The 18,909-nt window shown below is 47.8% G+C and overlaps 1 protein-coding gene across 1 annotated transcript in view; it reads left to right on the forward strand.

The window, feature by feature from the left end:
• Positions 1-18,909, forward strand: part of LOC132381745 (zinc finger protein 521-like) — a 69,944-nt gene that overhangs the window by 8,170 nt on the left and 42,865 nt on the right. Inside the window, exons 3-7 of the mRNA XM_059951317.1 lie at positions 1,569-1,668; positions 3,153-3,242; positions 10,143-10,428; positions 11,914-11,918; positions 12,750-13,974. Of these exons, the coding sequence (XP_059807300.1) occupies positions 1,569-1,668; positions 3,153-3,242; positions 10,143-10,428; positions 11,914-11,918; positions 12,750-13,974 (1,706 nt within the window). The remainder of the gene's footprint in view (positions 1-1,568; positions 1,669-3,152; positions 3,243-10,142; positions 10,429-11,913; positions 11,919-12,749; positions 13,975-18,909) is intronic.

Consider the following 18,909-nt stretch of genomic DNA (forward strand, 5'->3'; position numbering starts at 1 on the left):
GGTGGGATTCTGCCATTTTTGTGACTGAACCCTGGTCACTGAGTATTGAAGGTCTGCTCATGTCAGCCTTAAATTAGACTCTTTTTTAATATTGTGGATCTGTGACAAATACATATAATATTTTAAACCCTATGTCCCAGGTTCTTGATGTCTCTTGTCATATACCCAATGTACAGTAGAGAGGCCACTCAGCCCAGCTGGTCTCTGCCATCCCCACTCTTCACCTTTCACTCTCCTTGCGGTGATGACTCCAGCACTCCATGGGTGAAAAGGTTTCCCTCAAATTTCCTTCATGTCTTATTTAATTATTTAGAGATTAGGCATGGTAATAGGTCCTGCCACCCTGTTACACCCACCTGACCAATTAACCTACTAACCTTGACATCTTTGGGATGTCAGAGGGAACCAGAACATGCAGAGTAGACCCGCTCAGGAATGGGGGCAAGTTTTAATCTCCTTGCGATCTGTGGCGGGAACTGAACCTAGGACACTGGCATCGCTGACCACTATGTTACCGTGCCACCCTTTACTGACTTAATGCAGACTGAGCAGGGACATGGCCTCACTGGGGTTATGTGCCAGGTATTCTCCATTCCCCAGGGCATTGGTCCAAAGGAGGATGTGAGGGTTTTGAAACTCCTTCCCTGTTCTTTTCAATGTAACGTGTCATGAACTCTGTGATCCCTGCGGTTCGCTGCGGAGTGCTGAGCTCGGGTTTCTCAAGCACCCACATTTACTAATCGTTATCGTACCCAGTGCTGTAATGCCCTTGCACCTCCGGTGAATTGTGACTGGCACGGGTTTGCCGCATTCTGTGATTATTTAAAGAGGACTCATGTTTAGTACCTCAGCAGAGTCATTGTGTTGGAGAGAATGAATTCTCTCGCAGCGTTGCTCAGGTGTTCCCCTGACACTCTGTTGGTATTCCTATGTCTGTCTAATCTCTTGTTTCTGTCTCTTTGTGGGGAATCTGCCGTTCCTCTGCTCCTAGGGGGATTGAGTCATTGTCAGCTCTTCCCATGACTGAAGCCGCCTTCCACCACACCTGGGATATGTCACTCCCCACAACTCCTGTTCCTCCACACTCGTCAGTCCAGCGAGTGCATGGTAATGGGTATTTTCACTGATTTTAAAGGGCTGTGTCTCACACAGCTTGGTTGTTCCAATACACCACTGTGTTCCAAAGATTCTGGGTGGAATGGAGAACCATAGATGTCCAATGGAGCAGGGCGAAACATCAGGGAAAGGCTTCAGAAAGCTGAGGTGGCTGGAGTTTACAGGGAGGGGGTGGAATCAGTCCTGGAGGATGTGGCAACGAATCACAGATCAGCCACGTCTGGAAGCTGATCGGCTGGAAAAAATGTTATTTCTGCCAAGTGCTGGAGGTATTCATCAAGTCAGGCAGCATGGTGAAAGGTCTCGGCCCAAAACATTTACTGTCCCTTCTTGTCAATAGCTTCACTTCCAGTTGAGAGCAATGCCTTCTATGCTCACTTTGACCATCAAGTATGGAGGAACCGTCATGGACTCCCACAGCCCTCAATGATCCTGTCACTTCCGTCTCCTAGGCCAATATGTGAGCAGCCTTCAGGAAGGCAATCCCAGGAAAATCATCTAGCCCAGATTGGTTACCTGGCCAAGTACGAAAGCCCTGTGCTAGAGTGTCCAGTGAGATCTTTAACCTCTCTTCTTTCTTGGTTTATTGGCTATTGGAGAAGAAGAATTTCAGTTGTCCACTTCGATAACAAATGAACCTTTGAAGCTTTGATCTTATTCAATGTCAGTAAGACCGAGTTGATTATTGACTTAAGTAGAGGGAAACCAGAGGTCAACAAGGCAGTCCTCATTGGAGGTTCAGAGGTAGAGAGAGTCAGAAAAATTAGATTCCTCAATGGTATTATTTCAGAGGACCTGTTCTGGGACAGCACATTACAAAGAAAGCTCCTCAACTTCCCTATGAATTTGAGAAAATTCAGCATTACATCTGAAACTTTGACAAATTGCTATAGATGCGTAGTGGAGAGTATATTGACCGGCTGTGTTGCAGGAAACACCAGCTGGTATGGAAACACCAATGCCCCTGACTGTAAAATCCTTCCAAAGGTAATGGGTAAAGCTCTCGGCACCAGTGAGCACACTTACTTGGAGCGTTGTCGCAGGAAAGAACCATCCATCATCAGGGACCCCCACCACCAAGTACATCTCACTGTTGCCATCAGGAAGAAGGTACAAGAGCCTCAGGATTCACCCCACCAGGTTCAGGAACAGTTATTACCCCTCAACCATTTGCCCCCATCATTGAAATGTTCCCACACCTATGGACTTACTTTCGGTGAATCTTCATCTCATGTTTTTGATAGTTATTGCTTATTTATTGTTATTATTATTGTTTCTTTTTGTATTTGCACGGTTTGTGTTTTGCACAGTGGTTGAGCACCCAAGTTGGTTCGGTCTTTCATTGATTCTTTTATGGTTATTGGTCTATAATTTTATTGAGTATGCTGGCAAGAAAATGAATCTCAGGGTTGTATATGATGACATACATGTACTTTGATAATGAATTTATTTTGAATTGTTTGAACCTTGGTAGGCTAACCTGCTGAGTACCTCCAGTATATTGAGTGTTTTGCTTCCTATTCTGCAGATCTCTGTTTTTTTATGTATATCTGCATTTGTAACTGTGTGGACTTTGACCTTTAACACACGCAGCGGCTGTTGATACTGAATATAGTGTTTGTGGGAGTACCTGATTGGAATTCCCTGCTGAGTTCTCCACAGGAAAACATTGACTGTGTTTGAAGCAGGTGGCAGGTGGGAGGTTGCGCTTGCAGACATCTTCGATGGCACCGTACTTATCCAGAAATCTGCTAACATTAAATTCACCTTTGGCGACCCATGGATGAAGTATGAAGGTCGTAGTGCCTGAAAATCATGGATTTGCTCAGTAGGCTGAAGACTCGGGAGGATTGGAGGAGGAGCAGGATTTGGTGTGGATTGTGCTGCTGCCTGCGCCAGGGAGGTGCATGAAGGAGGTGTGCGGACTAACAGTGAGTAATTGTTGTAGTCATTTCTTTAGTGATCCGAAGACCCTGTTGAAATTTGGTAATATGGAATTCTGCAAGTCCGGTTCACTCTGCTTTATTGGTGGACAGTGGGGGAGCGGTGCCATCTCAGCCACAGCGAGGACTGGCCTCAAGCCGCAGTATCGCCTGTTAACAGCTGCCCTGGTGGCATTGGAGGCGGTGAGCAATGGCATCCAAGCTGGAGTCGGTGCTGCCCCCCAGTGTTTGCTCAGCAGAAAACAGGCTGAACTGTGTTCCACTGAAGGCTGCTGCAACATTCATGGACTCAGGGTTTTGGAATATATATTATTATGTGTGACTGTATTTTATTGCTATCATTATATGTGCTTGCTATCTTATAGTACTACATGTTTCTTGTGCTGTATATGGTGGTGTTAGGGCATATTCTGGGTTATAGAATACAGCAAATATTAATTTCAACAGCAACCAGTCTTCAGATCTGAATACGGATTGGAGGTTGACTTTAAGTTGCAGGTCAGAACAATGGCATTCTTGGAACTGCAGACTGGGGTCGATTGCAAACCAGGAAACACTCCACTGACTCAAATGTGAATGCAGCTTGGAGACAATGGTGATTACCATCCATTTTGGGAGTCTGTAGTGTTGGTGTGAAGATTTATATGTAATTCAGAGCATTGTAACTATAGAATCGTCCTGCCTTTACTTTTGATCTTCAGCTTATAAAATTCTCATGTAATATTGGAGAAGGGAGCCTCTACCAAGAGCGTCTCTCCAGTAAGATTCCCACTCATGTGCTGAATAAAGATTTCTACATCAGCAGCTTCAGTGTCTCCTGGTGACTTCAATCTCAGTCACAATAGCGGTACAGTACCTCGGCCGCAGAGTAACACCGTTTCATTTCGCTGTATTCATGGATATTCATGCATGGTTGAATGACAATTAAACTTGGACCTGCACCATGGAGCTCTCCCTCTGCCCGGGATCCACGCCTGTGCCCTGGGGAGATTTCTGCTGACGAGTGAATGTGTTGGCACCATTACAGGTCAGGGGCAGACAAATGAGCTTCTGGCTTGTGGGAGCTTCCACTAAAAGAGGCAGCCATGTGTCACTCTTCCACTGCTTTCCCCCCACTCGTCTGCAGCCTGTGTTTGGAAGTGCAGAGGGTGGGAATAGGAGTGAACGGATCTCCCAAACACTGCCAGGCGTCAGCTATCTAGATCCGAGGATTAGGAACTCAGAACAGCACCATAGTCCCGATTCAATCTTGGATGAAGGACTTCCAAGTCCCTTTTAGACAAGTAGATTTCTGGTTTTATTGAAACACAAGGCGACTACTGAGATCAGGCCCGTTGTCCCAAACCAACTGATATCCAAATCTCTGTACATATTGTGCTCAGTGTTGGAAACCACTTTTTAAAATAGTACTTTTTATAAGATTTGTTCTTTTTTACAAGCACGTGTATTTTTCAGTTTGTGGTGGTTGATCCCCACTCAGTGGCAGAAATCGGTACTGCGGTTAAATTAACAGTTTATCACCTTTCTCCTATTTCATTGGCTAAGTATTAGCACATTACTCACTTAATGTATTTGTTTTAATTATGTATCATATTAACTAGTTTATCTCTATCTGAATGACTTCCGCCCAGTTGCACTCACCCCCATCATTGCAAAGTGTTTTGAGAAACTGGTTCTATCACATCTGAAATCCCGTCTGTCCACTACCCTGGACCCCATTAATTTGCCTATCGCACCAACAGGTCAACGGAGGACACCATCTCCACAGCACTTCACTCTGCCCTGACCCACTTGGACAGCCCCAACCCTTACGTCAGAATGCTGTTCATTGAGTTTAGTTCGGCATTCAATACTGTGATCCAAACTTCGCCAGCTTGGTATCAGCTCATCCCTCCGCAATTGGACCTTGGACTTTCTGACTAACAGACCCCGATCTGTTAAGTTAGACAACCTCTCCTCCTCCACTCTCACCTTGAACACCGGTGTGCCTCAAGGCTGTGTGCTGAGCCCTCTTCTGTACTCCCTTTTCACCTATGACTGCATTCCTGTACATGGTTCTAACTCTATAACCAAGTTCGCAGACGACACAACGGTGGTTGGCCTGATCAGAGGGTATGACGAGACGGCCTACAGGGACGAGGTCCAGCAGCTGGCTGCGTGGTTTCCCAACAACAACCTGGCCCTTAACACCCAGAAGACCAAGGAGATCATTGTAGACTTCAGGCATGCTAGGAGCCACACTCATGTCCCCATCTATATCAATGGAGCTGTAGTGGAGTGTGTATCAAGCTTCAAATTCCTTGGTGTCCACATTTACGATGATCTCACCTGGTCCCCGAACTCCTCCATCCTGATCAAAAAGGTGCAACAGGGCCTTTATTTCTTGCGGAGCAACAGGAAAGCTCACCTCCATCCCAGGATACTGATGGACTTTTACCGCCGTATCATTGAGAGCAGACTCACCAACTGCATCTCAGTCTCGTATCCAACTGCCCAGCAGATTATCAGCACCCAATTGCCCACTATTGAGAACATCTACCATAAATGCTGCCCGGGCAGGGCGAAAAGCATTATCAAGGATGCATCTCACCCTAACCATGGACTTTTTACTGTCCTCACATCCGGTAGGCGCTACAGGAGCCTCAGAAAGAGCTTCTTCCCTGAGGCTGTGACCCTGTTGAACCTCACATCACAGCACTAAGCAGTATTGCACCCAAATTGTACTGTCTCAGTACTTTTATAGTTGTGTGCTGTAGCACTTACTTTTTATTCGCAGTTATTTTGCAAATAACACTATTCTTTTGCACTTCTGGTTAGATGCTATCTGCATTTCATTGGCTTTGTATCCGTACTCGGCACAATGACAATAAAGTTGAATCTAATCTAAGGAATTTTCCTTATCCATAAAAGTGATGGATTTTTCAGAGACATCATCTTTATTATTTTGTCTTCACCTTTAATTTATGTCAGTATTGTTTCTGAGCTCTTTATTTGGTTGGTTAGTGTTTGTATATTAAAATAAACTGAAGACTTAGAGTTAAGACTACTCATCATTCCTTACTCCCAGAAGAACCCTAAGGATCAAAAAGTAAACGGCGATCCAACATCAGTTCAAACTGCAATCTAAAAGGAGGTTCTGGTTCTATCCTATAATCAACTAAAATCTCTATTTGCGCTGCATAGAAAAATTAAATCTTTGCTTGAGATATTCACCTTGGTTCAGCCTCCTCTGGTTGTGTGTGGACTTTTCTTCCAGTGAGAACGTTTTCTTCTGTTCTCTCTGGCTAACGATATCAAACACCTTGTCACGACTAATGAGGGACAACGGGCGTGACCTCAGTAGTCACCTCGTGTTTCAATAAAACCACTAATCTACTTGTCTAAAAGGGGCCTGGAAGTTCTTCATCCAAGATCAATTCACACTTTTTATTACTATGTATTGCAAAGTAGTGCTGCTACATAAAGGGTAGACTGTTTTCTAAACGGAGAGAAAATACAAAAATCTGAGGTGCAAATTTGTATATTGAGTCTGTGGTGAGGAAGTCAAATGCAATGTTAGTATTCATTTCAAGAGGACTAGAATATAAAAGCAAGGATATAATGTTGAGACTTTACAAAGCACTGGTGGGGCCTCACTTGGAGTTTTGTGAGCAGTTATGGGCCCCTTATCTAAGAAAGGATGCACTGACATTGGAGAGGTTTCCAAAGAGGTTGATGAAAATGATCCCAGGATTGAAAGGTTTGTCATGTGATGGGCGTTTGATGGCTCTGGGCCTGTACTCACTGGAATTCAGAAGAATGAGGGGTGACCTCATTGAAACCTGTTGAATGGTGAAAGGCCTTCATAGAGTGTAAACACAAAATACACTGGGGTCAAAGCAACATGTACAACACACTGGAGGAACTCAGCAGGTCGATGGATGTGGAGATGATGTTTCCTGTGGTGGGCAAGGAAAGACCAGGACACAGCCTCAGAAGAGAGGAATGTCCTTTTAAAACAGAGATGACAAGGAAATTCTTGAGCCAAACGGTGTTGAATCTGTGGAATTTGTGGCCACTGGCAGCACTGGAGGCTGAGTCTTTATGTATATTTAAGGCAGAGGTTGATCGATTCTTGGTTGGTCTGGGCATGAAGGGATACGGGGAGAAGACAGGAGATTGGGACTGAGAGGGAAAATGGAGCAGCCATGATGAAATAGTGGAGCAGACTCGATGGGCCAAATGGCCTAATTCTGCTCCCATATCGTACGGTCTTACAGCTTTATAACAGCAGATTTCACAACACATGCTGGTGATATCAAGCCCAATTCAGTTTCTGAGTTATTGCAGCTGCTGATCCCACCCAGGTCTGAACCCTGGTCCCTGAGCATCACAGGGGCTTGTTCTACTGATGCCAGCCTTAAACAAGACCAATGTTTTATATTGTGGGTGTGTGACAATTAAAAAAAAATCAGTTCTATTTCAGATCCTGTGACTCAGTTGCTTGATGTCTCTGCCACACCATCAGTGTACTGTACTGAGGCCATTCAGCCCTGCCCATGTTTCTGTTCCACACCTGTCCTTTTAAGTGCACCCCTGCTCTTGTTCCAACCGGTCACCGCTTGAATTTCCTCTGTGTCTTCCTGCACTTTACAGATGACGATGACTTCCCTGGGGTTTTGTCCCAACTGGAAGTGGAAGTTTCTCAGGGCTCTGGACCAAGGAGGAATGGCAGAAGTGCTTAATCTCCTTCCCTGCTGGGACATTTGTGTCTTTTTCACTGGTTTCAAACGGCTGAGCCTCGCACAGCTGGTTTTATTTTTGCAACACACCGCCCTCCTCTAAAGCATGAGGTCGGAATGGTGGGTAAATCTTTTCTGGAGCAGAGTCAGAAGCCGAAGAACTCACACAAAGTGCCGGAGGAACTCAGCAGGCCGGGCAGAATCTATTTTTTTAATGAAAGTACAGTCGACGTTTTGGGCTGAGACCCTTCAGCAGGAAATGGGGGAGGCACTTTTGGGTTTCAGAAAGTTGGGGGGGGGGTATCCAGAGTTTGCGGGGAGGAGGAAGCGAGGATCAGACCAGGAGGACTGTGGCTACAAATGAAAGGTCAGCAACACTTGGGAAGTGATTGACTATATAAAAAAGGAAGTTGCTTTATTTCTGCAAAATGATGGGGGATCTCAGCAGGTCGGGCAGCATCAATGGAGAGTGTTGTGTTCTTTGTATTAATACGTACCGTGGGTTTCTAATAATGAAACGTATTCTGCAAGAATAGAACTTTTATTTACAATAGCAACAAAACCTCACGTGTCTGACAGAGCCGGGCTTCTCAACATTTCTTGATCTTTCTTAAATTTCTTAGCATGCTCAGAACTCTTTCCAATCACGTTCTTGCACGTGATATCACCACAGAGAGGAATAAACGGTCGACGCTTTGAGCCGAGACCATTTAACTGTGCTGGTGTCTGGTGAAGGGGTTCAGTCTGAAGCCTCGACTGTCTATTCCCTCCGCAGGGACGCTGCCCGACCTGCTGAGTCCCTCCAGCAGTTTGCGTATGTTGCTCTACATTCCCATGATCTGTGGGTTTTTTTGTGTGTGTGTTTACAGACATCCCATCTCTCCCACAGGTTCCGGGAGTCTCCTGCATATTGATAGCGGCTCCCTGACAATAGACAATAGGTGCAGGAGTAGTCCCTTCAGCCCTTCAAGCCAGCACCGCCATTCACTGTGATCATGGCTGATATCCACAATCAGTACCCCGTTCCTGCCTTCTCCCCATATCCCTTGACTTTACTATCTTTAAAAGCTCTATCTAACTCTTTCTTGAAAGCATCCAGACAATTGGCCTCCACTGCCTTCTGAGGCAGAGCATTCCAAAGATCCACAACTCTCTGGGTGAAAAAGTTTTTCCTCAACTCCGTTCTAAATGGCCTACCCCTTATTCTTAAACTGTGGCCTCTGGTTCTGGACTCCCCCAACATCAGGAACATTTTTCCTGCCTCTAGCATGTCCAATCCCTTAATAATCTTATATGTTTCAATCAGATCCCCTTTCATCCTTCTAAATTCCAGTGTATACAAGCCCAGTTGCTCCAATCTTTCAACATATGACAGGCTCACCATCCTGGGAATTAACCTCATGAACCTATGCTGCACTCCCTCCATAGCAAGAATGTCCTTCCTCAAATTTGGAGACGCCCACAAATTATGTACAATATTCTAGAAACTGATTTTTTTGAGAGGGAGAGAAAGGGGGGAGAGAGACCGAGACCTGTTGAGGTGAGTTTAACAGGTGTCGTTCGTTCACTAGGATAGCTAACGTTATTTAAGCTAGTTAGCTAGCTGCTAAGGAGCTACTCTACGTGATGAGGCCAAACTCCCTGTGGACTTGCTTGAAGTTGTAATAGAATAAAAAATGACTCTATGATAATATAATATGAGTACATACGGCACATTTTCTGCATAAGACAATAAGGATACACCTTATGCTTTTATTTCTTTTAGGGACCACAATATATTAGGGAGGCTAAATGCAGGGAAGGCTGCTCCAGTATTTCACAGTTCTTTTCAGCAGAAAACCAAAGTCTGACAGAGAAGGTCAGTAGAGCTGAGGTGTACTTTACATCTTTAATCGTTGGGCATAACCTGCCATTCCAGGCGTGTAAGCACACGGGCAGGCTGTTCAGGAAAGATGTTTCCTGATTCAGAAATAGCAAAAAAAGACTATGCCTGCTCATCAACCAAGAAAGCAGCTATTGTGAACACGGCACTGGAACCTGAATGTTTAGAAGATCTTTGCAAGTTCATCCGGACATACGGTATTTTGGTTGACGAAAGCAACGATGTCATGTGTGAGGAGGAATGTGCCATTTTAGCCGGGTACAATAATGATCAAAGAAATTGTTGTGCTCTTTCATATCAAATGTCCTGTACACATACACCCTTGGAGGTCGGCCGGAAAGGGGGAGGGGGAATACCTCCCTGAAATGAGTTTTTGCAGTGTGGGATGTCTGTGTTTAATGTCTTCTTTCTCCACTTTTGCCTGTGGAGATGGAGTGTATTGTTTGTGGGTTAAGGTAACGGCGGAATACCTGACCCCAGAATTGGCCGGCGCAGACCCAGGCACCCACTGCGCACGCGCCGAGGACTGCAGCTGCCCGAGCGCGCATGCGCGCAGAGGACAAAAGGCTCCGGTCCGGAGGTCCGCCGGCAGGTAGGAGCGGGTTCGCCGGGATCGGGGCCCCGCGGCGCCCGGTCCTCTCCCTCGATCCGGGCAGCTTCCCGCTGATGCCCCAGGGCGCCTGCTTCGGGGTGACTCTGTCCGCAGGGCGTGTTTGCGAGCCCGGGCGGCTCCATTCTCCCAGTCGCTGCCGGGCACCTGCTACCAGTTAGTCCCGGAGAATTAAAATGTCAATTCGTGTTGTTGTGGTGGGGGTGGGGGGAGGAGGAACACAAAATCTTTGCTTCAGTTTTAATTCTTCAGACAATCGCCTCCTCCTGTTGAGAACCTTTCTACGCCTGAGCGCATATTTTGTCCCATTGGCTCTGGGAACATAATGATATCGATCCGCTTTGTCCTGGGTAACAGTCGGTGGTGAGGAAGGCAAATGCCATGTTAGCATTCATTTCGAGAGGTCTAGAGTACAACAGCAAGGACGTGACACTGAGCTTTATCAGGCACTGGTGAGGCCTCACCTTGAGTATTGTGAACAGTTTTGTGCCCCTCATCTAAGAAAAGATTGAAGAGGAGATTTACAAGGATGATTCCAGGATTGAAAGGGTTATCATACGTGGAACATTTGATGGCTCTGGGTCTGTATTCACTGAAATTCAGAAGGATGAGGGGGAATCTCATTGTAACTTTTTGAATGTTGAAAGGCCTGGACAGAGTAGACGTGGACAGGATGTTTCCCATGATGGGACAGTCTAGCTCAAGAGGGCTCAGCCTCAGGATAGAGGGGCGCCCTTTCAAAACAGATGTGGAGAAATTTCTTTAGCCAAAGGGTAGTGAATTTGTGGGAATTAGTTGCCACATGCAGCTGTGGAGGCCGGGTCGTTGGGTGTATCTAAGGCAGAGATTGATAGGTTCTTGATTGGACATGGCATCAACTGTTACAGGGAGAAGGTCAGGAACTGGGATTGAGGAGGAGATGGAAAAAACAAACAGCCATGATTGAATGGCAGAGCAGACTCGATGGAACAGATGGCCTAATTCTGCTCCTATGTCTTATGGTGTTGTGGTCATAACACAAAGTGCCACATATTAACAATGTCCAATGAGAAAGACGAATGCCCTCCCCTTTATATTCATTGGTACCGCCTTCAACCCATCAATCACCTGGGGGGAGGGGGGGTCAGAGTAATTAGAAAGCCTCCAAGTTCAAGGTCAAGGTACCTTTATTATCGAAGTATGTATACATTATACAACCTTCAGATGCCATTCGGCCCTTCAAGCCTGCACCGCCATTCTGAGATCATGGCTGATTATCTACTATCAATACCCGGTTCCTGCCTTGTCCCCATATCCCTTGATTCCCCTATCCATCAGATACCTATCTAGCTCCTTCTTGAAAGCATCCAGAGAATTGGCTTCCACTGCCTTCCGAGGCAGTGCATTCCAGACCCCCACAACTCTCTGGGAGAAGAAGTTTTTCCTTAACTCTGTCCTAGTTGACCTCCCCCTTATTCTCAATCCATGCCCTCTGGTACTGAACTCTCCCATTACAGGCAGCAACAAGACAAAGAAACCCAAAAACAAACCCTATACATATACGTAAAAAAGACCGTTGAACACCCAATGTGCAAGGGGAAAATCACATCAGACAAGCAGTAACCACAAGCTAATAACATTTCTGAACTGATGTGATATCAGGTGAGGTAACTCCTGATGAAGGGTTTCAGCCCGAAATGTCGTCACTCCCTCCTCCCTTAGATGCTGTCTGGCCTGCTGAGTTCTGCCAGCATTTTGGTATCAGGTGGTCTTTGTAGCGCTGTGAGACATGCCCATAACTTGAAATAATGCCAATGGAGAGGGAGAAGCTGAGCCAAGTCACAGACTGATGGCCGGTAGAGACGGCCCATTCTGATCCAGATAAAAACTGTCAGAGGGTTTGCTGGTCAGCCGGGATCTAGTGACCTGTTCCTCCAACTTGCGTTAAACTTCACGGTAGCAGTGTGATGTCAGAGCTCGCCAAAGGCGCTAGAAGTAATTCATCTGAAATGTTGTCCTTCACCCATTGATGTCTTTTGTAAATCTTTTTAAAGGTTAGAAATGGCAAGTCATTTCTGTCCGGGAATGTCAAACACAACAGCACAACGGTTCTGCTGTGTCTGTCCAGATATTTAAGGAGTGGCCAGATAGTTCGTTTGCAACACCAATATTTGTGCTGTCAATCCTTGAAGATGAAGATGAATCTCACCCCAACTGGAAATGTGCTTCGTGTCTGAACTGAAGTGAAGTTTTCTGTTTTAACTCCACTGGAACCGGGGTGCTGAGAACACACCAGCACTGGTTCACCAGAGATCAGTTCTTCAACTGAGGAATTCACCATCTGACACCTGACTTGAGGATCACCAGAGAATCGATAGCAGGGGGATATCATTCCCCCGCGCTCAGTGTGGGAGGGGATACACTCGCTCAGCCCACCCGCAGACACACCAGGAATTTACAAGGGAGGGAGACTGTTCAGCTGTTCCGTGTGTTGACAGAGTTCCGCTCGGACATCCCAGGTACAGACCCACCAGTCGGTTCACACCGGAAAGATGCCGTTCACCTGCTCGGACTGTGGGAAGGGATTCACTCGGACATCTGACCTGTTGGCACACCAGACGGTTCACACTGGGGTGATGCCGTTCACCTGCCCAGACTGTGGGAGGGGATTCACTCAGTCATCTCAACTGAAGGTACATCGGCGAGTTCACACCGGGGAGAGACCGTACGTCTGCGCTGAATGTGGCAGGGGATTCTCTCAGTCGTCCAATCTACAGAAGCACCTGTCAGTCCACACTGGGGAGAGGCCGTTCACCTGCTCGGACTGTGGGAAGGGATTCACAAAGTCATCTGACCTACTGGCTCACCGGTCAATTCACACCGGGGAGATGCCGTTCACCTGCTTTGATTGTGGGAAGGGATTTACTCAGTCATTTCAACTGAAGGTACATCAGCGCGTTCACACTGGGGAGAGGCCGTACACCTGCTCTGAATGTGGGAAGGGATTCACTCAGTCATCTAGCCTACAGACTCACCAGCGAGTTCACACAGGAGAGAGGCCGTTCACCTGTTCCATGTGTGGGAGGGGATTCACTCAGTCGTCCCAACTGCAGACACACCTGTCAGTTCACACTGGGGAGAGGCCGTTTGCCTGCTCCGACTGTGGGAAGAGATTTACTCTGTCATCTCAACTGAAGGTACATCAGCGCGTTCACACTGGGGAGAGGCCATTCACCTGCTCTGAATGTGGGAAGGGATTCACTCAATCATCCAGCCTACAGAAACACCAGTCAGTTCACACTGGGGAGAGGCCGTTCACCTGCTCAGACTGTGGGAAGGGATTTACACAGTCATCTGATCTACTAGCACATCAGTCAGTTCACACTGGGGAGATGCCATTCACCTGCTTATTCTGTGGGAAGGGATTCACTCGGTCTTTTGACCTGCTGGCCCACCAGTCAATTCACACCGGGGAGAGGCCATTCATCTGCTTAGAATGTGGGAAGGGGTTCACTCGGTCTTCTCACCTGTTGACACATCAGCGTGTTCACACCGGGGAGAGACCGTTCACCTGCTCAGTCTGTGGGAAGGGGTTTACTCAGTCATTTCAGCTGAAGGTACATCAGCGGGTTCACACTGGGGAGAGACCGTATGTCTGCTCTGAATGTGGGAAGGGATTCACTCTGTCATCAAATTTGATGAGACACCAGCGAATTCACATGGGTTGAGAGAACGTTCACCTGTTCGGTGCGTGGGAAGGGATTCAATACTCTGAACACAACCGAGTTCACACTGGGGGGAAAGTTTAAACAAGCTGTATGCTGGATGTTTCACCGTCACAGTTGCTGAATCCAGAGGCAAGTTCAAAAGGGACAGTTGGGTGTCGAACTCTGCAATTATCGCTGCTGATGTTCACCTGTAATGGGGCTGGAGTTTAATATTCTGCATCTGTGACTAATAATTAAATTCTATTTTAAACTCTGTCTCGGGTGCTCAGTGAATCTACGGCATACACAGTGAACAGTGGGGGGTCAATTCAGCCCAGCTGGTCCTGACCATGTTTCTGTTCTGTGACAGCCCTTTTAACCCCATCCCTGCTGTTCACCTCTCACTCTCCCTGTGGTGACGGGTTCCAAATGGTCACTGTGCTGTGTGTGAGGAGGTTTCCCTGGAATTCCCTGCGTGACTCTCTGCAGACCGAAGAAGAACGAGCTCACTGCAGTTATGTCTCCCGGGTTCTTTGTCCCTTAAATCCCTGCACTGAGGAAGAATGACGTTGCTTGTTAATCTCCTTATTCCAGACTCATTTCAATGTTGAGGGTCATTCTCACTGCTTCCAAAGAGCTGTGTCTCACACAGCCGGGTTGTTAGAATGCACCACTGCCCCCTGAACTGAGAGAGGAGAGTGGGGGACCATTAGCTGGGTGTTCAATGGAGCAGGATGAGAAACCTGAGACGGGTCGGCAGAGGTCAGGGTTTGGGGCTGTGGGCAGAGGTCAGGGTTTGGGACTGCGGGCAGAGGTCAGGGTTTGGGACTGCGGGCAGAGGTCAGGGTTTGGGACTGCGGGCAGAGGTCAGGGTTTTGGACTGCGGGCAGAGGTCAGGGTTTTGGACTGCGGGCAGAGGTCAGGGTTTTGGACTGCGGGCAGAGGTCAGGGTTTGGGACTGGGCAGAGAGGGTTTGGGACTGCGGGCAGTGGTCAGTGTTTGGGACTGCGGGCAGTGATCAGGGTTTGGGACTGCGGGCAGAGGTCAGGGTTTGGGACTGCGGGCAGAGGTCAGGGTTTGGGACTGCGGGCAGTGATCAGGGTTTGGGACTGCGGGCAGAGGTCAGGGTTTGGGACTGCGGGCAGAGGTCAGGGTTTGGGACTGGGCAGAGGTCAGGGTTTGGGACTGCGGGCAGAGGTCAGGGTTTGGGACTGTGGTCAGTGGTGGGGGTCGGAGCAAATGACGAGGAAGAGAGGTGAGGCAACGAATGACAGAGTGGCAACATTGGGAGGCTGAAGGACAGAGAAAAGAACTCGGTAAACTTTGACTGCACACACACAATGCGCTTTCCCCATCCCGTGTTTTGGCTGCACACGGCACCACGCCGGATTTGTCTGGGCTCTGGTTGCAGACACATGTTTGTTTTGTGGAAGATCCCAGAAGTCCTGTTATTGGGTAAAGGGACTGTTAAAAATTAAGACCGGACATACTTGTTGCCTGGTTCCGATTGATCGGTCACAAACAGGGGAAAATCTGCAGGTGCCGGGAATCCAAGGCCACACACACACAAAATGTAGGGGCAGGTGTGGCACTTGTTCCACTTGCAAGGAGAAGTGCCAGGAGGGAGATCAGTGGAGAGGGGTGAGTGGACTAGGGAGTCGCGCAGGGAACGAACCCTGCGGAAAGCTGGCGGAGAAGGGAAAGATGCCCTTGGTGGGTGTCTGTTTGAGATGACAGAAGTTATGGGGAATAACGTGCTGGACGTGGAGCCTGGTGGGGTGGTAGGTGAGGACAAGAGGAACCCTATCCCCAGTGTGGCGACGGGAGGAAGGGTTGAGGGCAGATGTGCATGAGATGGAAGAGATGTGGGTGAGGGCAGTTTTGATGGTGGAGGAAAGGACTTCTGGAATGAAAAGCGGATGCGGGAGAGACGGAGGAACTGAGAGAAGGGATGGCATTTTTGCATGTGGCAGCGTGAAAGGATGTATAGTGCAGAATCCCTTGTCATTTCGTCCCTTCCACTGATCTCCCTCAGGGCGCTTATCCTTGCCAGCGGAATAAGTGCCCCCACACTCCTATTCAAGGCCGCAAACAGTCCTTCCAGGTGAGCTGACAGTTCACCTGTGAGTTTGTTGGGGTTCTCTGCGTCTGGTGCTCCCGTTGTGGCCTCCTGCATATTGCTGACGCCCAGTGTAGATTAGGAGATCGTTTCGCCGAGGAGCTACGCTCCGCCAGAAAATGCAGGATCTCCCAGGGCCTCCCATTCCCATTCCAACATGTCAGTCCGTGGCCTCCTCTACCGCCGCGATGAGGCCACGCTCAGGTTGGAGGAGTAACACCTTAAATTCCGTTTGGGTCGCCTCCACGCTGATGGCACAACATCGATTTTTCCAACTTCTGGTAACTGCCCCCGCACTTCACTACCCCCCATTCCCGTTTCCCTCTCTCACCTGTCCATCACCGCCCTGTGGCGCTCCTCCCCCTCCCCTTTCTTCCCCGGCCATCTATCCTCTCCTATTAGAATCTGCCTTCTCCGGTCCTGTATCTCTTTGACCAATCAACTTCTCGGGTCTTTACTTCACTCCCTCCCCTTCTGCTGGTTTCCAGAGATGCAATCTGGCTTCCGATTGGCCACTGGGGGTTCGGAGCAGATGACGAGGAGCAGGAAACCAGAGACGGGGCGGCAAGAGGTCAGGGTTTGGGGCAGTGGGCAGTGGTGGGGGTCGGAGCAAATGATGAGGAAGGGGAGGTGTGGCAACGAATGACAGAGTGGCAACATTGGGAGGAGAAAAGAACTCGGTAAATTTTTAACTGTTAACACACACAACACTGGTTAACACCGAGGGCATCGCTTGTGGAGTGTGCTTCGTTAAATTGTTGGCTGAATTCTCATCAACGTATTTAGAAACGGAATCAGGTTTAATACCACTACCACATAGAACATTACAGCACAGAAACAGGCCCTTCGGCCCTTCTTGGCTGTGCCTAACCATCTTTCTGCCTAGTCCCACTGACCCGCACCTGGACCATATCCCTCCATACACCTCTCATACATGTATCTGTCCAAGTTTTTCTTGAATGTTAGAAGTGAGCCCGCATTTACCACTTCATCTGGCAGCTCATTCCACACTCCCACCACTCTCTGTGTGAAGAAGCCCCCCCCCCCATGTTCCCTTTAAACTTTTCCCCCTTCACCCTTAACCCATGTCCTCTGGGTTTTTTCTCCCCTAGCCTCAGTGGAAAAAGCCTGCTTGCATTCACTCTATCTATACCCCTCATAATTTTATACTCCTCTATCAAGTCTGTCAAGAACTTTGTTTTCCGGCAGCAGTACGTTGCAATACATCATTAAATATACCAAATATGATATTAAGAAATATATATTAAAATTAAATGTAGTGCAGAGACCAAATAAAACAGTGAGATAGTGTTCACGGGTTCATTGTCTGTTCAGTAATGGATGGCAGAGGGGAAGAGGCTGTTCCCCCATCGCTGATGTACTGGTGATACGCAACTGTAGACCGATTGGATATGCTAATACAACTAAACCAGGAGATTGCTATAAAAAATGCTATACACAACGACTAGCTCACTGACTGTCTCAGCTTTGATTTGCAAATTGAAGTTTAACCCTTCTTGAAGAATCTTCTGCGTCTCCTGGTCGTTTGCGGGGCACGAGAAACCACGACAATAGTCAGCGAGGAGGCATTATCTACAGATACAGTACTGTAGTTTCCCGGTGAGGAAGTCAGGATCCAACTGCAGTGGCCCAGGTTTTCGATGAGATTGAACGCTGGACTGTAATGAATAAATAGCAGCCTGAGGTAGGCGTTGCTATTGAGTGAGGTTGCGTCTGCTGTTGACCTGTGGTGAGTCTTCTTCCTGAGGCGCATTTACCGTTTCCTTAGCATTTGTCTATTTTTACGAGTCCGAGTTGTAAAGCGTGCAGTGGGCCGGCTGGGTTTGAACCCGGGACTATTCGCCTCACAGTCCGCTGCTGGCGCCACTATACCACCGGCCGGCATTACTCAGGACTGACAAAGGGTCTCGGCCCGAAACGTCGACAGCGCTTCTCCCTATAGATGCTGCCTGGCCTGCTGTGTTCCACCAGCATTTTGTGTGTGTTGACGGAAACAGGCCATTTCGGCCCTTCTAGTCCGTGCCGAACGCTTACTCTCACCTAGTCCCACTGACCCGCACTCAGCCCATAACCCACCACTCCTTTCCTGTCCATATACCTATCCAATCACCGTGGATGTGAGTGCAAATGGGTGATAGTCAGTGAAGCGGCTCACTCTGTCCGTCTTGGGCGGGCACTGGGGTGATTATTGCCCTACCCAGCTGGTGAGACGGAGAGCGCTCCTTACACATGCGCATTTATCGCACACAAACATCGCCTTGTCATTTTGCAGTCATTTCTCGGAGTGAGCGCACTTCAATGTCTCCCCCACCCCGGTATATTCTCATATAATGGGTCCTGGTGCGCTCGGGTTGCCTTGTTGCGGAAATATCCATTTATTTAGTAATGGGGATGCGTAAATGTGTATATATTGCTTGTATACTGCATTTAAGGTAGATACTCCTGCTTATTTTGTAATGTGATTGTAACTACGTTGCGGTATGCGAAAATATTCTAATCCATGTGTAGTCTTAAGTTAACTGTGTGGGTAATTAAAGATGGTATGTCCTAGTGCCTGAAGAAACGAGGCCGTTCGCTCTCAGTGGCAGGGAGAGAGATCGGGCTGCCAGGAGTTCACACTGAAAATAATATGGAGCTATTTATTGTGCTTTTTTATAGGTATCTTTTGTAAATATTGGCAGTTTGCTTTTCACTAAGTTTTGTAAGATTTTTGACGCACCGAATAAACAACTCTTGCACTAAAGTGCTAAGCGATTCCAGCCATCTTTATTTTCAGTCAAAACCCACGTATGGTAACAGGTGAGGGCCGCC

Source organism: Hypanus sabinus, chromosome 26 (assembly GCF_030144855.1).
Source record: "Hypanus sabinus isolate sHypSab1 chromosome 26, sHypSab1.hap1, whole genome shotgun sequence".
NCBI classification, from domain to species: domain Eukaryota; kingdom Metazoa; phylum Chordata; class Chondrichthyes; order Myliobatiformes; family Dasyatidae; genus Hypanus; species Hypanus sabinus.